General features: G+C 37.6%; 1 protein-coding gene across 1 annotated transcript in view; it reads left to right on the top strand.

The window, feature by feature from the left end:
• Nucleotides 1-27,227, top strand: part of LOC139118319 (glutathione reductase, mitochondrial-like) — a 195,071-nt gene that overhangs the window by 86,913 nt on the left and 80,931 nt on the right. Inside the window, exon 6 of the mRNA XM_070681575.1 lies at nucleotides 27,112-27,198. Within this exon, the coding sequence (XP_070537676.1) occupies nucleotides 27,112-27,198 (87 nt within the window). The remainder of the gene's footprint in view (nucleotides 1-27,111; nucleotides 27,199-27,227) is intronic.

The raw sequence follows: 27,227 nt of genomic DNA, 5'->3' as shown, positions 1-27,227 counted from the left end.
CGACAGTTGAAGATTATAAAAATTGTGAAAATATTTCAAAACCTGTTTGCATGTGTTTGTTTTGCTCAAAAATGTGTGTTTTTGAGTTTTTTCACTTAAAAAAGTGTAAGTACGAGAGGGTGATGTCAATTGGTGAGCCGTTTACTGCAATCGATAGCAGGGTAAGGTGTGTAAAAAACCGTGTCTTGGATTTTTGATACTCCGCTTTGTTTTTGCACAATTAGCCTTGAAAGTGAGAAGTGGTGGATTCTGAATAAATTAACGGCTTTTGTCCACGTTTGTCACGATATCTTTTGTTTTCGGAACATTATCGGAATTCTGAGACACGGTTTTGTAGAAACAGTCACTAACTACAACCTGTGCAAAGATAAAGCTAATCCGTCAACGCGGCGCCAAGTTACACTCTCCAGAAGTTGCGATACATTGCCAAAAACGGAACGGAGTAAATCGCAGAAATGTGTATGCGACCCTTGGAGTCGCACAAAGTCAGCTAAAATTCCGGTTCGCTCACATTTTCGGTGGAAATTCCCAGCCCATAATGAAGTACAGGACTTTTTACACAATTGTCTGAATTTGTGGTATGAATGAAATTATACATGACGTGAAAATTGGAAGAAAATGAACACTGAAACGGCCAGTTCGCGGCGTAAGCGTGAGGCTTTATTTACACAACTGTCATTCCGAGCTAAATCTGGGGATAATCTTCTTGCTAAACACAAACTAGCGTATTAACTGTGCACTGTAGTGTACCAGTTAAAATTTGATTATCAAGCGAAGAAATGGCTGGCTGCATATACACTTCGTAAAATAATGTGATTTTGCATGCCAAGTCCGTTGACATTGTGTTTTCCTCTCTTTTGGTCCGCAATCGTCACCGCGTTTTCAGATTCCTGCCTGGAGAGAGACATGTGACAATGAATTTACAATGTGGTACATACCGACAAAGACGAATTCATTCAGACGCCGTGTTACGTACGTTAGCTTTTACGTTCCGTACTGCATATTGAAGAACGACCACAGTCCGCCTTGAACATGGCAGGTGTAACCTCCACAAATGTAATAATCTCCACAAATGTAATATCAACCACAATTGTAATAAAATGCACCCATAAAAGTAATATCACCCATAAATGTAACAAAAATCAACCATAAATGTAATAAAAACACCAACCACAAATGTAATAAATGGTAACCATAAATGTAATAACAAAAACACCCATAAATGTAATACTTATCAACCATAAATGTAATAAATCTATTTTTTCGTTGCAATTGAGGAATTAGCCCTTAAATATTGATCTATGTAATAAAGAAAGCAACTCCACACATTATTCATTTCTTAATTGTTTGCGTTTAGTGTGTTTTGTATATTTCAAAGTGTATTTTACGTTTCCCTGTTTTGTGTACAGAACTGATTGGCCATGGCTACACACAGCTGTAATCTGAACGTAAGTGCAGTCTCTACTCCAGAGTGGGGAAGACTGTATAACACTACGATCCTTTAACGCCGTTTTTTCGAAAATTGCCGTACTTTCTTAATCAGTCCCCTCAAATTCATCTTCAGTGGATAAATTGTGTGGAATAATCAATAGATTGTCTGTATTCCTATGTTGTCCCACTTGAAGTTTGTTCCTTCACTAGGGATGCCAGGATGTCTAATTTTGTTCTACTGTGTTCAAGGTAGTGTTCGTATTGTTTTTTACTAGATTGATATGTTCTCGTCAACATGTTTTGTGTAGTAAGTTTCTGTTATAAGGTTTATATTTCTCTGTTATTTGTTCTGAGTCATCTGTCATAAACTTTGTGTGGTATCACTGGTTGACGAGTTATTTTGACGCTTCCTTATTATGTAATTATCAGTGTATAGAACTGCTGCTCCACTTCCATTATCTAACGGTTTGATCAGTACCTCGTCGTTTTCTGATAGCGTTCTCAAAGCATTCTATTCTGTGTTTCGGAAAGGAAACCTAGTTTCAGGAAAGTATGCAATAACATTACACTAGTCTTATTAAAGTTATTATTTACTCAGGGCATTGATAAACAAATGATCACATATGCAAGTTCAAGTTTATTACATTTATGGTTGAGTTTTATTACATTTATGGTTAATTTGTTTATTACATTTGTGGTTGCGGGTTGTTACATTAATGGTTGACTATTTTATTACATTTGTGGTTGATTTTATTACAATTGTGGTTGATATTACATTTGTGGAGATTATTACATTTGTGGAGGTTACAGCAGGGAGCTAAAAACGGACAGCTACATGAACGCGGTTTCCGACCTCAGAAGCACCAGTGCCGGGCTAACTTTGTGTTGTGCCATGTTAGAACCCATCGTTAGGCTAAACTAAATATAACACCTGACAATATCTGGTATCTAAAACGATTTCCTAATAGAAAGATAAAAAGTTGGCGAAAAACTGAAATAAATTGATTCTGACACGAAACTTGAACAATTCTAAAAGCGACTTGTTTTGGCTTCGCGAGTGCCATGGAGGCGAGTACCTCAAACAGATGTGAATCTGTGACCACGCTGATATTAAACTGAATGCGTCATTCTAAAATCGCGACGGTCGAATTTTGTACAAGTAATGAAATGCGTGAACTTCAATCAAACAGTTGAATATCGCATTGGCTGATGTGTGGAAACGAGCATTCGTCGTTCTCCGGTGGTGACTATCCGTTGACTATAATAGCGACGATAGACAGGCCAGCAGCACGCTGTTTTTCAGCGTGATTGAGTTTATCCACAGGAAAAAGTAGTTGCTGATTCGAAAAAAGCACGTTCATGGTTGTTTAATTTTTTTCAAGTTCATGGAAATTATTCTCTCATTTTCAATTTTGGCTTCTTTAAATTTAGTGCATAAGTTTATAATTACCTAATAACAATTCAATCGCAATGATTTTAAAGCTATACCGACATGAATTTGTGCTGTGAAATATCACATACTTTTCAATCGAGATTGATTTCGACCCTGGACTTCGACTCACTTCATGAGCAAGTCCGCCAATAAAAGTTCAGTTGATCGAGACAAATTATATATGCTCTATGATTAGCTCCGGTATAGATTGAAAAACAAATGCTGGGTCAACATTGTGTTTACATTGTAAATCACGGCATCATTCTAAACTGTACGTGCAATACTCGCATCACGTTCCCTCTGTGTCCGCATAGAATTTACAAAACAATAAGCTCACGTTTCCAAACCGGGCAGAGCAGACACTGGCGCGATTTTCTCGTTATAAAATTTCAAACTATTGGCATATTTCTAATTTCTACTGAGAGGAATGTTGCTCGCCTAACTGTCGAAACAAAAAGACGTCGCAACCATTTTCACAAAAAAGATAGAAAACTTGTGGTGACGTACAGAACGTAATCTTCATTGCATGCTTTACGTGTAAACCGTAACCACCGGAGGAACGGTGCCGTAACGTAGCGGTAACAATTTTGGTTGCCGGACTTCACTGGGCACTTGCAGATGTTAAAAAATCATCTGACATTTTTATCATCAGTCGCAATTAGTTCGGAGCGGGATTAATTTTGAATGTCGGCCTTCATAAGGTGCAGACAAACATGTAAACTGTTATCAGAAAAAGACGTAATTTTTGGATTTTCGGAGTAGCCTAGTTTGATTGGGGCGGGGTCAGTTTTGAATGTCAGACTATACTTTTCATAGAGTCCACGTCATTTGTTAGCGGACACAAATGTACGTTTTGGTTTTCGGCGGCGATTAATTTTGAATGCTGGACTTTATTTAGCAAACATGTGACAAAGACCTACTATTTGGATTTTCGGCCGTTATTTGTTTTGTACGGGAACAGTTCTATTAAATACGTGTTATAGGAAAACGAGGTAAAAAATACGTAATGACAATGAGCAGCCTCTCTGTTGTGCGCAAGATGTATCACCAGTTTTTATTCGAAGCTCAGTTTAGTGTTGAATGAGTAAGCGTTCTGCGTTACATTCCTCGCTTGCGACCATTTCCAGTTTACACCTTTTCAACGCATCGGAAACTGGAGTTTTAAGCCTGACTGTAACTCTGACAATTTTAACTGTTCTCTCATTCCCGGCCATATGCTTGATATTTCGCTTTTGTGGACCATGCTTTTGCAATCGACGGCTACCTTCAGCATGTTCAGTAGCCACGACATACTTCCTGCTGGCAGCTGGGAAGAAGACTTACGCATGCGCACTCCTCCGGACGGAATTAACGTAATCTACTTACGCTCTTGAGATAGCATTGACTAATCTGGAAACCGTTAAGGCACAAGAAAAACACGGCACGCGAACTGGCCTACAATGTTCATTTTTGTTAAAATTTAACTCATTTCCAAGTATGTTATGGTTTCAAACTTATCGTCCACTCAAAGGCCATATTAGACAGATTCAAAATTTACCATAAAACAAAAAATGACCAAAATCACTCAAGGAAGGTGGGTCTACCCCTTAAAGCATTCGTCAACTTTTTAAATTCCAAGGTTTTTCTTCAAACCAGCAAGTCCAGTGCTTTTAGTATTTGCAATACAGGTCCTCAGGGGTGACCTTCACCAGATTTGTTCAAATTGCTCAGAAATATTCAAATTTGTATTTTAAGGCAATTTTTGTCATATTTGTTCAAAAATCATTTTCACCAAATCCAGTTGTCTGATAGCTTTTATGTATGTTATATAGAATCCTTAGGGTAATCTAAATATGATATATTGAATTTTGGGCCAAATTTGCCATTTTTGGTCAAAACATTGTAATGAAATATAAAATTGTATATTTTAGCTCACATTTGGTATGCCAATGTGAGGTTATCGTAATAAGCTGAATCAGTTCATTTGCATCCGACTTGCTTGTCTGTATGTATGTATGTATGTATGTATGTATGTATGTATGTATGTATGCATGTATGTCCGTCCACATCAAAAACACGTAAACCGCAGCACCTACTGTCTTAGTATTTTGTGTACAGGTGCACCCAGGGGTTGAGATGTGAATTTGTTCAAATGAACACATCAGTGTCAAAAATGTGCAAATGAGGTAAGAAAAAGTGAAATCCTGCAAATGTGCAGGAGGCATGCCAGTGAGAAACAGGCAAACTCCACTGATCTTGACTCATTTCCTGTCATTGTTTATGAACTGTTACATATTAACAGACCAGCTGCAACCATAGACAGTAGATGGGGGAAGACCGTTTATAGTAAACTAAGAGGGGCTTGTTTCTGCTATGCATGTTGCTAAAGTTGACCTCCAGTACCTAAAGTTAGACCTTAATTACTTTTGTAATTCTTGTTTTTCTGGTTTAAATATTTCTTGTTGTTTTTCTGGTTGTACTGTGCAGAAATCATTGCCATAACATCAACGTAGAATTTTCCTCCACTGAACAGATAGAAACAACATTTATTGTTGATCATTGGTAACCCATACTGGTATATACCAATTCTGATCAAATTTGAGCGATACCGTATAATTGCAGTATTTTTTCATTTTTTTGAACCGTAACTCAACTATACCTGAACAGATTCATTCAAACTTGGCACACAGACATTGTATTGTAGTATACATGTGCATGTTAATTTATGGTGTGCTGCAATCAAATATGGCTGCTGCAGTTTATGGTGTGATGTGATCCAATATCGCCGATGCTATGCAATCCCATATGTCCACCAGACGGCCATTTTGTTGTTTTTGCTACGCAATAGCATGTCTGCTTTGCTACCTGTAGAACTTTGAAAGAAATTGTATGATCTACCAGGCCAGAGGGTATGTGTGTAATTGAAAACTGTGACATGCATGTGGTATATAGTGGAATGCATCCAGCCAAATGAATAAAGTACTAGTACCCCCGCATATTTTGAAAGAAAAATCTGTGTCATCTGCACAGCACAATAAATTACTCGCAATGCTGTTTGATTTGTACCAATAACGTTAGTTTTCTTATAACTTTTTCAGTTCTGTATAGAAGCAATAATGTGAAACCTCATGATTATTGATTAATTATATTTATTAAAAGTATGTTGAATTATTGTACCGGTACTATAAATTTCAGAGAAACCATTAAATAACCATAAAAGTCACAATCTGCAGGTACTACAAATGTCACAGTTTTGGGAAGCAAGTTATGACCAATTAAAGGGGTCATTCTCTGAAAAAGTTAGCATGTAAATTTCTTTTGTCTTTACTATTTGGAAGAAATCAATAAACTTTTGTTTCATAAAACAGATGCAACTAGTCTCCCTACTTTCCATCACTTTATTCTGTTTGGTTGAGGACACAATCAGTGGAAAATTTACAAAAATCTTTTCTCTTCTCTCAATCAAGCACAATTTTCTTAATCCTTTAAAATGGGAATTGAGAAGAAAGGTGTTTTTAGCTCACATTTGGTTATACCAATGTGAGATTATCATATAAGCTGAAGTTGATGGCGTCTGTATGTATGTATGTATGTATTATGTATGTATGTATGTATGGGACATATATTTTGTTCAAATGAAGTCTGCATTGCCAAAATTATGCAAATGAGCTTACAAAATGTGAAAATGGTCAAGAATTAATAACTCAAGAACTGCTATTTTGATATTGCCTTGAAAATTTGTGTGCGAGTACCTTAGGTGAACCTTATACAGTTTTATGAATATTGTGAAGATATCCTTAATTTTGTATTTTTGCTGAATTTTTTGGTGATTTTTCTCATTTTCAGTAAAAATTCTTCTTCTCTGAAACCGCCAGCCCAATGGCTCTCAAATTTGAGTTGGATATTGCGAGGGTGTTACTCTTCTAATTTGTTGAAATGATGACAAAATTGGGAAAATTACTATTTTGGAGCAATTTTGTCATTTTTGGTCAAAAAATCTTAAACAGTATTTTTTTTTAAACCCCTGGACAGATAGCTTTTATATTTGGTACACAGAAGTACAGAGATGACAATAGTTAGATATGTGGAAATTGCCCTGAAATATACAAATTTGTATTTTTAAGACAATGTTGTCATTTTTTGTCAAGAAAACTTGTTCTCAAAATTACTTGTTTGATAGCTTTGTAATTTGGTATAAAGTCCCGAGGGATGTTATTAGACAAATTTTCTGCTCAAAGTGTTTGGAAACCCCCAAATTTGTATATTTTAGGTAATTTTCTCAGTTTGTGACCTTAAATGACCTACACCAACCCAGGATATGTTGTGAGACAGTTTTGAAGGCTGTGAACATAATTTTGTCATACTGTAAACCAGAATATTTTTGCGTGCAGGATATTTTCGCGACTTTTGCGACCACAAACAAAACGCGAAAATTTCCCACAGGCGAAGCTCCCTTACTAACTTATTAATATTAATGACATCATGAAATTTGAAATGAAAGTTCTAATTTCCATTTATGGTTGACTTGGTAAGGATAAAATAAAATAAAGTGGTCAGTTAAAAGAGTGGTCAAAGTGATAGGGTTTTTATGGTAAAGCTGGGCTGTAAGATTCCTCATGTGCTATTTATAGTAATTATGCAATCTGTGTAAACAGTGCAATGAAAGTATTACATGATTCCTTTTAATGCTTTTGATGACCTTGAACTTCTTAAGTTTCAAACATTTGTCTCGTCTGTGTGCTTTCTCTGAGTTGACAGTCTCAACTTGTTCAACAGAACTTACTTACAATGTTAATTTGAAAGTTAAAATGTGCTTGGTTAATAGGATGAAAATACTGATAAAGATAACCAGCTTAAGATTCTTTATAACCTGACTGATATGCTGTTTTTTATGACATAAATCTTGATTTAAGCAAGTCTTGTTTACTTTAATTAGAATGTAATTAACTCTCATTTATTAGCTACTATAGACTAATATAGTCTATAGAAGCTATTGGTATCTGTCCAGCGTCCATCATCAGTCTCTATGTATGTATGTCTGTTTGTGAGGCGTCCGTCCACTAAAATATCTTGAAAACTGCAGTACTTACTGATTTGATATTTGTTGTGTGGATAAAATATATGATTTTGAGAAATCATTTTTATTAACTTTTTGATATTGTTGAAAATATGCAAATTAGCGCCAAAAAAGGCGTTTTTGGTAAAAAATCTTCTTCTTCATAACCACTGGTCAGACAGCTTTGTTAGTCCCCGCGGACGAAGTCCGGCGGGGACTTATAGATTGGGTTCCGTCCGTGTGTCCGTCCGTCCGTCCGTCTCCGTCATCAACAGTTTCTCAGACACTGCCAAACCAATTTTGTTCAAACTTGGCACAAAGGCATAGCACTATGACCTACAGATGCACATCGATTTATTTTGCGATACGATCCAATATGGCCGCCAGGCGGCCATTTTATTACAATTTTTTCATGTACGGAGCCATAACTCAGACATGTTTCAACCGATTTTATTCAAAGTTGGTACAAGGACATTGACCAATGTCATAGATATGCATGTCAATTTGTTTTGTGATATGATCCAATATGGCCGCCAGGCGGCCATTTTATTACGATTTTTTCATGTACAGAGCCATAACTCAGGTATGTTTCAACCGATTTTATTCAAAGTTGGTACAAGGACAATGACCAATGTCATACATATGCACATCGATTTGTTTTGTGATACGATCCAATATGGCCGCCAGGCGGCCATTTTGTTTCGATTTTTTCATGTACAGTGCCGTAACTCAGGCATATCTCAACCGATTTTATTCAAACTTGGTACAAGGACATTGACCTATGTCATATATATGCATGTTGATTTGTTTTGTGATACGATCCAATATGGCCACCAGGCGGCCATTTTATTACGATTTTTTCATGTACAGCGCCATAACTCAGACATGTTTCAACAGATTTTATTCAAAGTTGGTGCAAGGACATTGACCAATGTCATATATATGCATGTGGATTGTTTTGTGATATGATCCAATATGGCCGCCAGGCGGCCATTTTGTTATGATTTTTTCGTGTACAAAGCCATAATTCAGGCATATCTCAACTGATTTTATTCAAAGTTGGTACAAGGACATTGACCTATGTTATACTTATGCACATTGAATTGTTTTGTGATACGATCCAATATGGCCGCCTTGTGGCCATTTTTTTTACGACTTTCCATGTCCTGAACAATAACTCAGACATGTATCAAGCAAATTTATTCAAAGTTGGTACAAGGACATTGACTTATAGTATACATAAGTACATTGATTTGTTTCTCGATATGGTCTGATATGGCCACATGGTAGCAATTTTGTTATGGTTTTTTTTCATGTCGAGAGCCATAACTCTAGCAAGTCTCAACTGATTTTATTCAAAGTTTGTACCTGGACATTGACTTATGTAATACATATACGTGTTGATTTTTTAAACAGTAAGATCAAATATCGCTGCGTGGCGGCAAATTTGTTACGATTTTCTCATGTACTGAGCCATACTCAGACATACCGGTATTTCCACCAGTATCATTCAAAGTTGGTACAAGGACATTGACCCATTTCATACATGCTCGTCAGTTGTTTCACGTCATGTAGCAGTATCATGTCAATTATTGAAGTTTCATAATTAGGTTGATATGTCAGAAATACTGCATCAAATTTCATGAAACTTTGTACAGATGTTAAGCTCACATTGCTTTAACAGTGAAAAAGACATTTATCAGTGTCATTTCAATTAATTTGTAATTGCATATGTAATGAACTTTCCTAATTAGAGTGATATATCCACAAATACAACGTCAAATTTGATGAAACTTGATACAGATGTTGATCTCATAGTGTTGTAAATACTACATTAAACTTTATGAAATATGGTACCGGTTATCTATTAGTGTTAGGATAGAATGAAAAAATGTTGTGCAACATCCTGTCAACTAATTCCCAGTTGACTTATTTAATGACCTTTAGGATAGTGGCCTACATTGGTTTTATGTTTTTCATCACCATGGAACTCATTCTTGGCCATTGAGTGCCATCTGTATCAAAGTATTTTTATCACAGAACCTGTAATCAAAGTACCCATTAGCAAGCGGGGACTGGGTCATCAACGATGACTTGTTATTTAGTATACAGGTCCCCAGGGATAACCCAACTTAGATTTTTTAAAATTGTGATGAAATATGGAAATCTGTATTTTTACAGGATTTTTTTTTCCATTTTGGGTCAGGCCATCCTGAAATGCGCTGTCGAAGATATCCACCTTCTTCTTCAATACATGTGTCACAAAAGGTTATTCTCTACATAACACAGCAGAGCTCTGTCAACTGTTGAGTCGCTTGTTTTTTCAAAACCGCTGGTCAGACAGCTTTAATATCTGGTTTACAAGTCCCTAGGATGACCTTATTGAGATAATTTTATACAGTCAGGAAATACTTAATTTTGTATCCATGTCTATAGTAGCTTCAGGGACTTTGGCCCTATGTTTACTATATTTAGGCATAGCTGATGACTCAAACTTGGGGGGAGTAACAATTTGCCAAGCTTCATTCAATCAGGTGGTTGAGGATTGGCTGATGCTGCACTCAATGCCCTTACGAATGGAATTTGTCATGTGTCAATCAATGATATTCATTGCAAGTTACTCGAAATTGTGTCAATCACAGCAATTGCGTACAGGGTGGCAAGCCAACAATGAGTATTCTTACTATTCTATAGCTGTATGTGGTCATGAGTAAACCATTGCTGATTGCAGAGGTTCGAGCTCTCCTGATGGTACTTACATTGGAAGAAAGTCTGCTTGAAAATTATAGCGTTTTTCATAAATTCTCACATGAATGCACTCCATTTCTGCCAACGATTGCGTACCTAGTGACTTTCTTTTAAGTTTATATAGAAACTGAGGTGCATTTAATCTGCATTTTTGACAATCCTGTCTTTAGACAAAAAAGTGCAAGTTTTAAAAGTTGAGTTTGTTCAAAATCAAGTAATTTTTAGCTACCCGATTGACAAGCAATAAAATTATAGTTTAAAATATGCATATGGCCAACAAGTTATTTGACAATATTCTTAAGACCTACGGTCGACACTTACCACCCCAAAAGAGTAAAAATATACCTTAGTTTATAAGAAAACTGCATCTTTATTATAGTGATATTTCTGACTTTGTTTATTTTTAATGACGCCACTTAAAGAAACCATTGTTGCTAATATTACAGGTCATGCAATATACTGGAAAAGCTCGGTTGTCATGCAGACTATAGAGCAACTGCACTGAATTTCATTAAACTTTGTAAAGATGTTTGTTGCACAGATCTCTGATAGCACACAATGAGATATGTCAGTACTGCATCAGTTAATTGCTAATTTGCATATTTGATGAATCTTTGCATGTAATTAAGGTGATATGTCCAGGGCACGATCAATATTTTCATAGGCTACGACAATAATAATCTGAACTACGAAAACACAAGAATGTAAAGTTTGCATATCCCTATTAAGGAATTACATGAACATTTTTCGAAAACAACGAACTCGAAGCTGGTCGCATTATAGCCCTGCATACAGGTCTGTGTGTTCCCGGCGTTATACGGCCTCCACCACAGCCCTGCAACGGTCTATGGAGAGAACTGGCGATCTGTTGTCCGGATCCGGACCGCAACAAATTCTACTGTATCGGAGCAAAATCCTTTCCCTGCCTACCTTTACCTTCTAACCGACCCAAAAAAAGATGCGATTAACTTCTCCTAACGTCCAAAACCGCTCGTTTGCTGAAATATAACGTACTCAACAAGTTGTTTACCCATGGAGATCGTCATTTTTAATCTCGCCAGTTATCTCTATGGACCGTTGTAGGGCTGTGATGGAGACCGTATAACGCCGGGAACACACAGACCTGTAAGCAGGGCTAGTCACATTATACCGTGGGTTCTGCATGGCAACCAGGGTATGGACGGGCGCGACGTTATAGTTAGTGTTCGTGCCGTTGAGATTTAGTCAATTTTTGTTCTCGAAAAATAATGCAACTTTGTCTGAGATAATTTTTAGGTCTTTGCTATGTTCGAAATCATGTATAAACTTCGCGGGAAGTACGTGTTGCATTACATCATCAGGTATTTGCTCCGTTCCTCGCCCATGCAACCTAGAACCTACGACTGGAAATGATTGACAACTTGCCCACTGCCGATTGATGATTTTATATCAGAGGTTTAAACATGGAATAGTTGGAGAAAAGTTCTCTTATTTTGCAAAAAAAATGTCAATTCTTGGCTTGCGCATGTGATAATGCGCTGACCGCTTGGCAGTCTGTCTGCGTTTTTGCGGCCGGGGAAAAGTAAAAAGTGGCATTTTCTGGAGTGTGTGCCCACGTGTTGCCTGTTTGGTGTCCACTTACACAATGAACGCCGCCATAGCTTCGCGTCCTTTTAAAGGGAGGCTCTGCCTTTAAGCAGTATCATGTCCATTGATTGCTAATTTGCATATTTTATGAACTCTCATAATTAGTATGATATGTATAGAAATACTGTCTCAAATTTGATGAAACATACAGCATGCAAAATTCATGCTAATCCTATGGCTCGAGGGCAGCTGTTTTCATGGTGGACCAGTAATTCTTGAAAGATGTTCTGCTGTTCCTGAAGACACAGGCCAGTAACTTTCCCTACATGTAAAGAAGTTTACCTGAACGTTTTGCTATAAAAGCTAAATACTGGACAAAATTATTCAAAGATACGAAATTCATTCTTTCAAGAGACTTGCAAAATATGAAATTTAATAATACAAACTGAACAGACTGATCAGTTCTGCATTGCGGCGAAAGCCTTACCTCACATTTTCTCACGAGAGTAGTGGCGCTATTCAATATGCTCCCCAATTCAACTTGCTCCCCTTAAGTTAGCGTCGACATCTCATTGCCATTATAAAAATGTCATTGTTCAGAGTATTGACTGTGTTGAGGTAGACTGCACATCGCCTATTTGGGCTAGTGAGCAGTTTGGGTAAGCCTAATTCATGTGCCACGTACCAAGCGCCGCGTGCCAGGGACTCGTGAGAAAATATAGGCAGGGAGGGAGTGCTTAATTACAAAGAGTATACGGAATCTAGGAATTGCGTTAGTTTATACATGCCCAGAGTATATTCAGGCAACACCACAATACCCATCTCAACACTACCTTTGTTTCACCAAACTTACATAAGTCGGGGATTGAAATTAATTAGATGGAATAAAGTCTTTAGAATTTGACCAATTTAGACACCTCTACATACAGAGAGGTTGACTTTGTCTCAGAGCTGAGTTGTTGCAGAGCGGAGAAGTTTGCCAACGGCCGTGTTCTCACATTGTATTCAAACTTATTGGCATGTAAAGACTGGTACAATTGTGCATTTTGTCGCAAAACCTTTGCAATCTTTGTGTCAAACTGATGGTGAATCACAGTGATATTTGGGAAAGGGTGTCAGTCATTGTTTTCATTACCAGAAAGTAAATTGAAGTAATGCGGGACAACAAATGTTACGGTAATAACACAGTGTGTAGGTAGAAAAGTTGGCTACAGATGGAGACATATGGGATACGCTATCCGTTCACGTTATCGCTGGGTTGGAAGCAATTCACATTCAAAGTCGATGACGAAAAAACAAAGTGAAATACTATTGGCTGATAATTTTAGTTTTTCTCTATTTTCCCGCCTTTGGCGCAATGTTGCGAGTTGCGTCACAAAACGCTGCATATTCTGTGGAATACTGCAAACCATCAGCATGGCTTTTTTGAAGCCATGGATTTTCTGTCACAAGCACTAATCTTACCAGCTATGCTAAAATTTAGAACATAAAATAGTCTACTCGAGACAAAAATAGAGTAGAAATATTTCCGGCCTCACAAACCAGAGATAATGATAATCGTATTCCATAACGTGCAATGGACTGAAAGGGAAGAGAGCAGCATTCATGTAGGAAGACCGCTTGGTGTTGTTATCAACATTCCCCTGTATTTACAGTGATAACTGAAGTTAACGATACGCACTCTATCTTTGTTTACTTAATCCAGTTTGAATTGCAACAACAGTATTCCCCCGAAATCTCATATGCGGCATGTCTGGAGTGGGGAAAATTCTCTTTGTTCTATGGGAATGTCCATATGACATTTCTAATTGTAGCGGCTTTTTATTGCAACACTTGCTGATTTCTGCCCCTTAACGAATAGTATCGCCCTATGCGTTGGAATGCCACTGCACTGAAAAGCAGCTGAGGCAGAGTCCTGATCCTGCAAAATGCATCGAATCGACAGGCTTTTATCACCATTATGTGATAGTGGGCCCTTCAGTCACATGTACGTTTGTGAAGGGACCATGGTTTCTGTCTGAAATTTGTTGAACAAGAAAGGAAAGTCTCTGGTTAGCGTCACAGTGGTTAACTGGAAATGCATTTGTTTACGCATGCAGGTATAAAGTGAGAGTCGTCTTTTGCCAGTGATTAGGACACCAAGACTGGCCAAGACTGTATCGTGTTTCGAAAATCAATGTTGACCTGGCCTGACACGAGTATGCCTATCATGGTAGGCCTGCCCGCAGCCTATGTGTTGTGGTGGGACTGTTGTTTACTTTTACACGTGCGAAATACAGCGTTTTGGTAACATTTTGATTGATACAAGTTGGCAGGATGGTGGACTTGTCCACAAAATAAACCTGTTTGCAACGTTTTGATTGATACCTGTCAATAGGCTTACGCCCATACCAGTCACAGTTCGATAGACCCCATAGGACCTAGATATTTGCAATACAGTAACCGTAACATATGGTCTACAAAATCGATGTACAGAATTTTGATTGATCAATTTTTAATGTTACAAATTTACGTGCAGTGTGATTTTGAAAAATACTGGCCCTCCCTCCCTATAATTTCTCTTGAGTCCCTTTCTGCATATGCACAGAGTTCGCTGGTCATTCGCTGGTCCCCAGTTTATGCATTTAAAAGGCGGCGTTGAAGCCCGAATGTTTATTTTTTCATGAAATTGAATCAATGAATTAAATTGGAGTGAAAATGCACCTTCTTGTGGCTCGTGGCACGCTGAGCGTGGCACGTGGCACGTGAATTAGGCTAACCCAAGCAGTTTACCTCGAGTAGGATTGCAAGTGATGCATGGCAATAGAAAGGAAATGAAGGTAACTTCACTCATCAGATCTGCCACAGTGACATACATACATACATATATACATACATATATACATACACACATACATACATATGTTATTTTGTGTGAAATACAGGGCAAGACGCAACTGAATCGTACAGAAATCATGAGGACAATGCAACATTGCACTTTTATGTGATATCAGATATTTACAGGTCGTAGACAACACAGTATCGAAATGAGGATTGTTTGGTCAGATATGTGAGGTGGTGATATAGGATATTTACCCACCATTTTTGACAAGTCGAGTATCAAATAATTTAAGTTAGATTGGGGAAGTGGGGCTTGGCCAGACCACGGGGCCAGATCTGTAAGGTACTAAAATCTTTGATAACCATCATCCCACATTTGACAAGTAGCATGATATGTATAGTATCGCCTAGTATCAAAGTTGAAGTCAAATTGAGGAAGTAGGGCTTGGCAAGTTTTGTGAGGTGGTAAAATCTCGTATATTTATATGTATGTATGTATGTATGTGTGTGTGTGTGTGTCTGTATGTGTTTGTATGTATGTATGTATGTATGTATGAGATTTTGCCACCTCACAGATCTTACCAAGCCCCACTTCCTCAATCCGACTCCAACTCATACATATCTAGAATTGACAAGTATCAACATTAGAGTCCCAAAATCACCGATAAACATCAATGATTTTACACAGACCAGATGTGCTAAGACACAAAGCAATGGAGTCATTCCAGTATCAATATTAGAGTCCCAAAATCGTTGATAAATATTGCGGGTGTCGAGACGCAAGGCAAGCTATTCTACAATCATCTAGTATTGATTATTAGAGTCCAAAAATCGCCGATATGTATCAACCTGAGGTAAAAATCAGCAATTTCGCAGACCCAGCATGCCGCAAATCACGGCAAGTCATTCTAGTATCGTCTGGAATTGACATTAGACATGAGATTGTTATGTACGATAGAAATATGTTGGACATCAAACTTCGATACTTGAAAGTACATGCCTGATATGTAAACATTGTGCAAAGTGGCGCCTTCATTGTGATTTTACCTCGATGGTCATTTGCCTTAGTCACCTGTAGAGATTAAGCTTCAATTTTTGTTATTGGTCTTTTAGCGAGGGTTTTGACAATTGAGTATTTTTTCTCTTCATCAGTTGCCCTAATTTTTGTATTCCCTTCTTTGGATTTGATGATAGTCATCGTTCCTCAGAGAGGAGAAGCCAGAATCGTTTTTGAAAGAGTCAATTGTTGTATTGACTCCAAAACTTACCCATTCCTGATCAGAATTCTAGGTGCTTATCTTTTCTGCCTTCGCACATATTTGAAGCCCACGCTTTTTCAATGTTAGATATATTTGTTGTGAAAGGCTATTTTTGGAAATAGAACATTTTATGTGTTTGGTTTTTTTTAACCTTTCGCTAATTTCATATATTTTTGGCACTGACATCAGTTGCCCAAACTTTTGGTTTTGATAGTCATCATTATTTGCTTTCCTTTAAAAGAATTTAAAAGGCACAAAAAACAGTTTGAGATAATTTCATACAGTCAGAAAATATTTAATTTTGTATCCATGTCTATAGTAGCTTCAGGGACTTTGGACCTATTTTTTGCTCGTGTTCACACGCGTGAGCATATGTTGCAGCAATGTCTGTCTGTTTTGTCTGTCTGTCTTTTCACTTGATATCTCAAAAATGGCTCATCAGATCAGAATCAAATTTAGTACATAGATTCAGTTTGCAAATGGCAAGGACTGATTAGTATTGGTGGTTGTGGCTTGCTTACTTTTTTGCTCATTTGCATAATTAATGATTTTAGAATAAAACGGCTATACATTGTGAATGACTGCACACAATTTGACGAGACTTGCTGCAAATGTTGATCACACCAAGGTATATTAGCAGTGGGAACCATTAAGGGGTGACATGAAAAATAATTGCTAATTTGATTAAATTAATGAACTTTGCTAATTAGGGATATATATCTGTATTAACTTGATTGCAGTTGTTGAAACTTGCTATGTACATCAAAGATACTATGATGTAACATTATTGAAAGTGAAAAGACATTTTTACTTCAGCCAATTCCTAATTTGCATATTAACCCTTTTCCTGCCAACTCCATATTCCACCATCAGGTCAAGATGGTTAAAATTAATGAAACACAACATATTCCATATAGTGTATTTTAACATAATACTGTACATTTGAAGGCTGTTGAAAACATAAATACTGTAAACTTGATTTTTTTGGACTAAAGATGCTATAACATACCAAGCCAAGTGGGTGATAATCTGTCTTGTTTGGCCTCAATACCGCTTTTTACTGACTTGGCTGATGGGGAAGTAATAGTCTAAATACTGTCTGGCAGGAAAAGGGCTAAAGGGACAAAGTCTGCCGTTTTTCATGAATTTTGTTTGATAAGAGACACTGTTTATACTGTTTGACATGTTGAAAGATAGTGAATGAATGGGTGAGAATGCATATATTCCATCCCGGTTTTAGACACGATAAATAAAACCATCGCGAAAAAAATTGTTGGTTATGACCAACAACTCAGCTGTTCACCGCTGTGAGGTAGTGTGAGCATCCGCGTGTGAAAAAAAAACCACACACACACACACTGACACGTCCCGCTTATAATTATACGGCTCCAGGTCAAGAATGCAGTGTTCGTAATTCACCTAAGCTTACTATCGATGCCTGTTTGCTGAAGTTACATTTTGACGGTCATCTTTGCATGCAGACCTTGACGACCAATTTGTTCTTCAATACACTGTTCTTTGCTGCAAAAGAGCACATTTTTTGAAATGGCATTTGAAATGCCTACAAGCTGCAACAATCACAGAGCCGTTTGCAGACGACAGTACGGACAGTACAGTGGTGGCAGATCATCTACAGGCTCTCTCACTGTGACCTATTGCCTAAATAGTGGGTTGTTTTTGTCTTGTTTTTACCTCCATGTAAACTTACTTGCCCTGGCCTGTGGGCATAGAAATATCAAAAGGGAGTAAAATGAAGGAAGAAACTTCAGCAGACTGTTACATTAGTATAGAGGTGATTGCCAGATTGAAGCAATATACTTTGGCACCTGACACGTACATTGTGGGTACCGTATGCTGTGTATGCCCGGTCTTCTGGTCATAACTGCGTGAATACACCGTACGATACTGTTTCAATCCGACGAGACATACTTCTACTTTTTTCTTATGTCTAAAAGAAACAATATTGAAAATAAGAACTTCATCCCCAGAAATCTTATTCACTCCCGGTTTGTTTCAACCTGGGCTTCGTCCATACAAAAATGTTCTGCAGTAGTTACTAAGCTCTGCATGGCAGGGCTGTGTGTTACCGGCTATAGGCCTCCAATAGCTAGTTGGGTGCATGTCAAGGGAAATCAGTCTTGTAGTTTCAGCTGTACCGGCAAACACAACATTTTACAGATAAAGGTAGACTTGCTGCAAGTCTGTTGGCATATAGGGCTAAGGTATCAAAACTGAAGGACTAAACATCAGCAGATCGACACGCTAATGGTAGGCTGTTGTGTACTTGTGGGGTGAACGCCTTGCTTGACCAGCTAGTAACTCAGCTGCCTGGAAAAGCCTGGCGACTTGGGGGGGGGGCAGTTTAAGATAATAGGTTCAAACGATGTGTTCCTGTTCGTGGCATGAATTTTATGGTATTCACAGCAATTATCGATCAAAGGGATTTCCTATAAGCGGCTATTTGTGTTTGTTTAGCAGTCTTTAGCTTCGGGCAAACCACTGTCAGTCAATGCAGCAAATCCTGCAAAGACTGCCATGCAATGCGAGTGACCGGAAGACAATAAGGGCGACTGCTGCTGTCATGCTGCGGTCATTGCCATCCATGTACATACTTGTAGTTCGATATACTGTTAAACTGTAACAAATAGTTACATGAGGCACAGAGACATCCCCCATTCAATAACATTCCCACAGATTTCGTTTGTCAAGATGTAACCAACGATCGGTTGTACTCGGCAGTGCCATGATGACACTGATGTTCAGTTGCATCTCCGGGTGCGATGATTCAACGTTCATGTGACGTTTGAACAAAATCGGAATGGCAGAAAGATGCCCTAAATAAAAGTCTACGAAGATGCAGGTTTTATCAAGATTTGTTCACCATAAAATGCAAAGAAAATGTATTACTCTGTAATTGTTTCACTATCAGTATCAAGATAGCAATCTTACATGCTGTACATGGTACGTTTTAGTTTTTTCATAGAATAATTGGGTCTGTGGTATACTTCTGTTTCACAGTCCGTGTCATTCAATAGTTTAACGAGCAAATTCCCCTTTAAGTTTCACTGTTTTACTGAAGTTTGTTTTGTTGTGTGCTCCTCATTATCCATTGTACTGAAGGTTGCAAGAAGGTTACAGGCCGCTCATGTACTCTTACAAACGATGATCTGATGTAGTGTGCACATTAATTCATTATGTGATGGGGTTCAACCATGACGGTTCATTCAAATCACCTGGATGCCCAGGCAAACATTGAACATTGCTGTAAAGAGTAAAGAATTTATATATCCATGAATCCATCTATGGTCACTATTTGGGTCGAATATTGTTTTGACTGAGGAATTTCGCCTAAAAAAATGTGTAGAATATGGCCGACTTTGTCCCTTTAAATGAATTTTCCTAATTAGGGATATATATCTGAATTGACTTGATCAAAAGTGATGAAAGTTTTTATGTACATTAAAGACACTATAATACAATATTATATAAAGTTATTTAGCATTTTCTCTTCGGCCAATTCCTAATTTGCTTATTTAATGAACTTTCCTAATTAGGGATATATATCTGAATTGACTTGACCAAAGTTGACAAAACTTGCTACATATATTGAAGATACTATGATATAACATTATTGAAAATCATTAAGCATTTTTACTTCAGCCATAATTTGCATATTTAATGAACTATGCTAATTAGGGATGTATATCTGAATTGACTGGTCAAAGTTCATGAAACTTGCTACATATATTGAATATTCTATGATGCAACATTATTGAAATTCATTTAGCATTTTTACTTAAGCCAATTCCTTATTTGCATATCTAATGAACTTTCTAAATTAGGGATATTTATCTGAATTGACCAGACCAAAGTTGACGCAACTTGCTATATACATAAACGATACTATGATTTGTATACTTCATGGCCTTTTAGAGTTAATGTGTTCAATATTGCTCATTATGTTGATCATAAAACTTTCAATGAAGTTGCAAACATGTTGCAAAGGTTCAAGTTAACACATAACTGCAATATATAATGAAACACATTGAGCATTTTCAGTTCATATCTGGTTCATTTTTATGATATTTATTTCAATTAAGTTACCTCCACTGACTAATTCCCAATTAAAAGTGGGGACTATGTCAATATCAATGACTTGTTTATTATGAATTTATTTTTCATTTATTTACAATGCAAAAAATGTCATTATTTCCTCAAATTTTTACAGCAGCTCTACCCTTTGCAATGTCTTTAAAGTGCAGTTCATGCAACTTATGGTGGAATGATTTGTCAAAAATATATAAATATTTGAATAACTACCAGTTCTCTTCCAACGTCCTCATTACGATGTAGACAAGTGCATTGCACTACACTATATCCTGATCAAAGTTCCTCAGATGTTGAAAACAGGAATCATCATCATCATTTATCGTCAATAAATACATTCTTCATTGAGATATTGTTCAAAAAAATATTTGTCAATAAGGCAAGTAGGTTAAGGCATGGGCGTCAAACGTTGTCATGAATATGCATAAGGGCTCATGAATATTAATATACAGCACTGTGCATTTGTGAGATAACAACAGGAAAGCTACATCACATCACAAACGAAGTTCACAAGTAGAACTACGGCGAGCACGCAAGTGAGTTAAGGCAGGGGTCCAGACCGAATTTCAGGCTGAATTTCATTTCTCAAGAACTACCGGTCATATTTTGATGAAATTTGGTACACATACATAGTTTTGATAGCTTTTTCAGTTTATGTCACTTAAATTTGCATAAAAGGTGTTGAGTGATTTTTATATCAACATTTTCCCGCCAAAATCGAGTATATTATTTATCAGCATATTCCAACTTGTAAACCACATTTAATCTATATTTTTTCTGCATATGATAAATAGAATAGGTTGACTACAATCGATTAACATCCTTTTCAAAGAAAAATTTCCAAGTTAATCGCCTAATATTTGTGCCAAATACGTAAGATCCGTAGGAAAAGTCTATTCTTTTGTTTGAATTTCGATGATTTTTAAAAAAAACGTTACCAAATCATACATGTTAAAGGTATGGTTGTAAAGATATTTTTAACCTAAGTTGGTGAATAGCAAAATTTCTTGGAAAAAATGCGATCTACAAGTCGGAATTTTCAAAATAAATCTGGTCGCTTTGTACGCGATCAGGCCATCTCGCAAAGTGTCCAAAAGTTCATAACCCCATCGCCTGTTACTAAAACGATTTGTAATTGTAAATTGGAAAGTGGTTGGGCACATCCCTCTTGTCTTGTATGTTGTTTAATGTATTTTCTGTCTGTATTGGGTAAGATTGTTAGTGTGAAATTTAACAAATGGGTTGTTAAAGTCATGGTGAGACGTACGTGGAAGTATGTCTCAGACCACCGTGACCTTTTGACCCCATGTTTCCTGACCAGTTTGTTCCTTAGTGGCTTATATAAACATGAAGGCACCAACTGTCTCTCCATGATATATCTCCATGACATAATCATATCTTTTTCTTAATTTTATATTGTATCTATGTTGTTGATCTCTGCATTCTCCTTGTAGGTAAGCAAGAATACTCATGTTTTGATCGTTTTGTGTCCGACTCTGTTGATTAACCTTTGTCACCTCGTTCCTCATGCCATGGACTTTGGCCTCAGTATCGCTGATTCGATGTATAGATTTTGTTTGTATGCGATGATCAGCTTTTTTCTACGTGTTCCAAGTTCCACAAAGTGCTTACGGGCTATATTTTCTTGTTAACACTAGTGTGTTCTTTTTCAATTCGTTTGCGATGTTATTTTAGAGATTTTCTGTTGCTATCTCATGTGTGGGCAGTGTTGTTTTATAAATATTCATTAGCCCTAATGCATATTCATGACAACATTTGACGCCCATGCCTTAACGTACTTGCACTGTGTGGAAACTTGGAACATACAGAAAAGGACTAAACATTTATGTATTTATTAGTCCCCACGGACACCGTCCGGGGGGACTAATAGGTTTGGTCATGTCCGTGCGTGCGTGCGTGCGTGCGTGTGTGCGTCCGTCCGTGCATCCGTCCGTTCACGCAGATATCTCAGAGATGCCCAGGTCAATTTCTTTCAAACTTTGCACAAGGATAGTACCCTACCCCATACAGATGCACGTCGATTTGTTTCACAATGCGATCAAATTTGGCCGTGTTAGAGGACTTTTTAGTTTTCACCTCCATAGACTCCCATGTATAAGGCAGTCTCCATAGACTCCCATGTATAAGGCAGTCCATAGACTCCCATGTATAAGGCAGTCCATAGACTCCCATGTATAAGGCCGAGAAAAATAAAAATTGTTTCTCATCGTATTCATATTGCAAAAAAGGATGCAGTGACACAGTTTTCAGTCCCAACGGATGAAGTCCAGGGGGCTTATAGATTGGGTCATGTCCGTCCATGAGTCCATCCGTGAGTCCATCCTTTCACGCAGATATCTCAGATATTTTGACAAAATGTCACGTGAACTTGGTGACCTTTGACCTCAAATATATATATATATATATATATATATATATATATATATATATATATATATATATATATATATATATATATATATATATTATATATATATATATATATATATATATATATATATATATATGTCCATAACTCAGGAACCACAAGTGCTACACCCTTCACGTATGGTATGATGGAACAGCTTATGACGCCACATATTGTACCTCATTAGTTATGTGCATATCTATTTTGAGCAAGCCAATAGAGCTAGAGGTCTGATTTTTTGTATATAGGGATAACTTAGCAATTCAATTATTTTGACAAAATTTCACATGACCCTGATGACCTTTGACCTCAAATATACATGTTTGTCCATAACTCAGTAACCACAAGTGCTATTACCTTCATGTGTGGTATGATTGGAGACCTTATGATGCTTCATACTGTACTCATTAATTATGCATATATCTAATTCTGAGCAAACCCATGGAGTTTGATGTCTGTCATGCATATGCACATAGATTTGTTCTGTGATACGATCCAATAAGGCTGCCATGTGGCCATTTTATTACAATTCTTTCATGTCCTGCACTACAGCTCAGACATGTATCAAGCGAATTTATTCAAAAGTATTTTTATCACAGACCTAATGAAGAGGACTCTATCCTCTCTGAGGACCTGTAATCAAAGTACCAATTAACAAGTGGGGACTGTGTCATCAACGATGACTTGTTCCCTAAACAACCGATCATCGCATACAAAAGAAATCTAAACATCAGCGATACACTGATAAAGGCCAAAGTCCACGGTGCAAGAAACAAGGGGACAAACGTTAACAAACAGTCGGACACAAAACAATCCAAATATAAGTATTGTAGAGATCAAGAGATCAACAACAAGCGATACACTGATAAAGGCCAAAGTCCACGGCACAAGAAACAAGGCGACAAAAGTTAACAAACAGAGTCGGACACAAAACTATCCAAACATTAGTATTCTAGAGATCAAGAGATCAACAACATAGTTACAATATAGAATTAAGAAAGAGATATATCATGCAGAGACAGTTGGTACCTCCATGTTTATATAAGCGACTGAAGAACAAGCCGGTTACGAAACGTGGGGTCAAAAGGTCAAGGTGGTCTGAGACACACTTCCACGTCTTGCTTATTGTAAATTAACAACCCATTTGTTAATTTTGACGCTAACAATCTTACCAAATACCGAAACAAAACAGTAAAGCACATACAAGACAAGCAGAATGATGTGTGAAGCCTCTTTCCAATCTACAATTAAAAATTGTTTCCGTAATACTGCGAGTAGGCGACGGGGTCATGACCTTTTGGATGGCTTGTGAGATGGCTCAATTGGGTAAACAGTGACCAAATTTCTTTCGAAAATTTCCACTTGTAGAGTGCCCTATTTTTAAGAAATTTTGCTTTCCTCAAACTAAGGCTTAAAAGATCTTTACAACCATACCTTTAACATGTATGATTTGATAATGTTTCCTTTAAAAAATTACAGAAATTCAATCAAGAATTGATTTTTTCCTACAAATCGTACGTATTTAGCAGGGGATTAACTCAGGGGATTAACTCGGAAATTTTCTTGGTAAAGTATATCAGTCGATTGACTTGACTCTACTCTAATATCATTTGCCGAAAAAATAAAGTTACAAGATGAAATATGCTGATACATAATATAATCAATTTTGGCGGGTAAATGTCGGTGTAAAGATCACGTGACACCTTTTATGCAAATTTAAATGACATAAACTGAAAGAGCTATCAAAACTACGCATGTGTACCAAATTTCATCAAAATATGACCAGTAGTTTTTGAGAAATGAAATTCAGCTCGAAATTTGATCTGGACCCCTGCCTTAAAGGGAAACCTAAGTCTAGCGACATTGACCGTTTATCCCTTCCAAAATCACCCTTGAATAAAATGCAGCTCAAATTTGCAACATAATTGCACGCGCTGACGACTACGGAGCGACGAAAAGAGAAGTTGAAGTAGACGAAATTTATGAAAATGAGCTCGGAATCCCATGGGCGCGAAAGGGCTCATGGGAGAAGCGTGTGTGACGTCATCGGCGATACAGACGATTGCAGCTTGCAGCTTGAGGAGTACCATGAACAGTTCAGCGCGTTCGTAAGACAACTCTGGAGAGTTCGGACAGCGATATTTCTGACATCGACTATTACTTTTCCCCGACTGAAATCAAACCATACCAATTTGAACCAAGATATGTTATAATGGGAAAGCATCTCCACACATCGTTCATAATTCCACGGAGGGAGTCACTGTGTACAGACCCCGAACTGGATTGGAGACACCGAGTGACTCCGCGATCCTTCAGCACTACATTTCTAAAACAGAGTTTTCTTTATCAGTCGCCTTAAAATTAATTTTTGGTTCGTGAATGATACGTAAGTCGAGCTTGGCCAGATCTTTAAGGTTGCGAAATCTTCGATATATATGGGAAAATATTTATTCGCAATTTGACAAATGTATAGTGTCGTTTTTCGAAGTTGGTGTCGAACTCAGATCTACAAAGTGATGAAATCTCCAATATAATGGATATTTGCCCGCTATTTAAACAAAAGTATCGTCTATATTGTTGTAAAGAATGTATTTCATACAAGACCAGCCAAACTCTCGATGATGTCCAATATGTCCTCTGTCACGTCCCGATCGCCAAGTAAAAATGTATTACATTTAAAGAACGGTGATTCGTGCAAGGCGCTCCCCAACTCACGGTGATATCCGATCGGCCCTCTCGACGAAGTTCCGATTGTAGTGTATGAAAGTTCGTGTGGAAATTTAATGAAAAAAATCCTTTACATGTAAAAAATGTATTTCGTGCATGAATAATTCTGATAATGTAAAACATACAGTATAGTATTCTAGACTACCGGCCACGGATGCTATGAACTAAGAGTCGGACAAAGGTGGTCGGGTGGTCAGATCTGTTAGGCACGTGGTGAAATCTCCGATATACCGGTACATCGGATATTTACCCACATTTTGACAAAGTATCGTCTAGTATCAGAGTTAATGTCCAAAGTCGCCGATATTTATCGTATAAATATCCGTGATATTGCAGACCCAGCGTGCCGACACCACACAGTGCACGTAAATCTAGTATCGTCTAGTATCGATATCGATAGCCAAGGAGTCCCGGCGCAATTGATATTTATTGGGTAAATATAATACCGGCGATTTCTCAGACCCGGCGTGCCGATCGAGACACATCATTCTCGACCGCGGGCCATCCGGGTACTTGCGATTTTTGCGTCATAGCGCCGTTGGAAGTTCGAATTTTTCAACCACCAAAGAAATATTCAAAGTTTCAATATACATAAATGACATAACTTTTAGTTCTGCTTTTTTCCACACAATTTCTGTATCATTCGCTCTTCTGTATCGTCTGATCTCTCATTCACCTCGCTCGTATGTGTTTCACCTACTGACGTCACTCCGCGGTCGAGAATAGGCAAGAAGTCATTCCAGTATCTTGTTGTAACATCAATATTACCAGGTATAGTCACGAAAATTGCCCATATTTATCGGGTATATAAGGGCGATTTCGCAGATCCGGGCTGTCGAGATGAGAGACGCTTTGTGTAGTTTCGTCTTCGGATTTTAGAGTCCCGAAATCGCCAATATTAACATTTATCTGGTTAAAACCGGCGATAGTAGGCTGACTCAGCATGTCAAGATGACCGCATTGTGTAGTATAGTCTTGTATCGGTATCAGAGTCCCGAAATCCCTTATAAAACAATCATCCTGAAAGAAGTAGAACATAACTTTGTATCTTTTGAGATTTTAAAACTCGCCCGACTTTCTTTAGCCACTGTCTTCGAAAAAGCAGTTCTGTGGGACGACGATAAAAGCTGACTCCGTTTGTTCTTCCTTGAGTGATATTTGCACTCAACTGAACAACAGTTAATCATTTTTTATGATACTGAGCATTAAAGAGTCGTAACGTGCAGAACTGCACTCCTGCAGTCATAGACTCCAATGCTTTGGTAAGCGGTCACACACGTTCGTGTATCACCGATGACGTCACGCACGCTTCTCCCATGAGCCCTTTCGCGCCCATGGGATTCCGAGCTCATTTCCATAAATGTCGTCTACTTCAATGTCTCTTTTCGTCGCTCCGTAGTCGTCGGCGCGTGCAATTATGTTGCAAATTTGAGCTGCATTTTATTCAAGGGTGATTTTGGAAGGGATAAACGGTCAATGTCGCTGGACTTAGGTTTCCCTTTAACTCACTTGCGAATAAATTCTGTAACAGTTGCTTTTTCTTTCTTTTTCTAAACAGGCACTACGTACGTTTGATTCAATGATCAGTGAAAATGTCACAGCTTTAATGGAAGATAGTGGTATTAAAGTGTGCAAAAACACCTCAGTAAGTACTATTAAGTCTATTTAGCTCTG

Source organism: Ptychodera flava, chromosome 19 (assembly GCF_041260155.1).
Source record: "Ptychodera flava strain L36383 chromosome 19, AS_Pfla_20210202, whole genome shotgun sequence".
Taxonomy (NCBI): domain Eukaryota; kingdom Metazoa; phylum Hemichordata; class Enteropneusta; family Ptychoderidae; genus Ptychodera; species Ptychodera flava.
The sequence above is the reverse complement of the archived record's forward strand: the minus strand, read 5'-3'. Positions and strand labels throughout refer to the sequence as shown.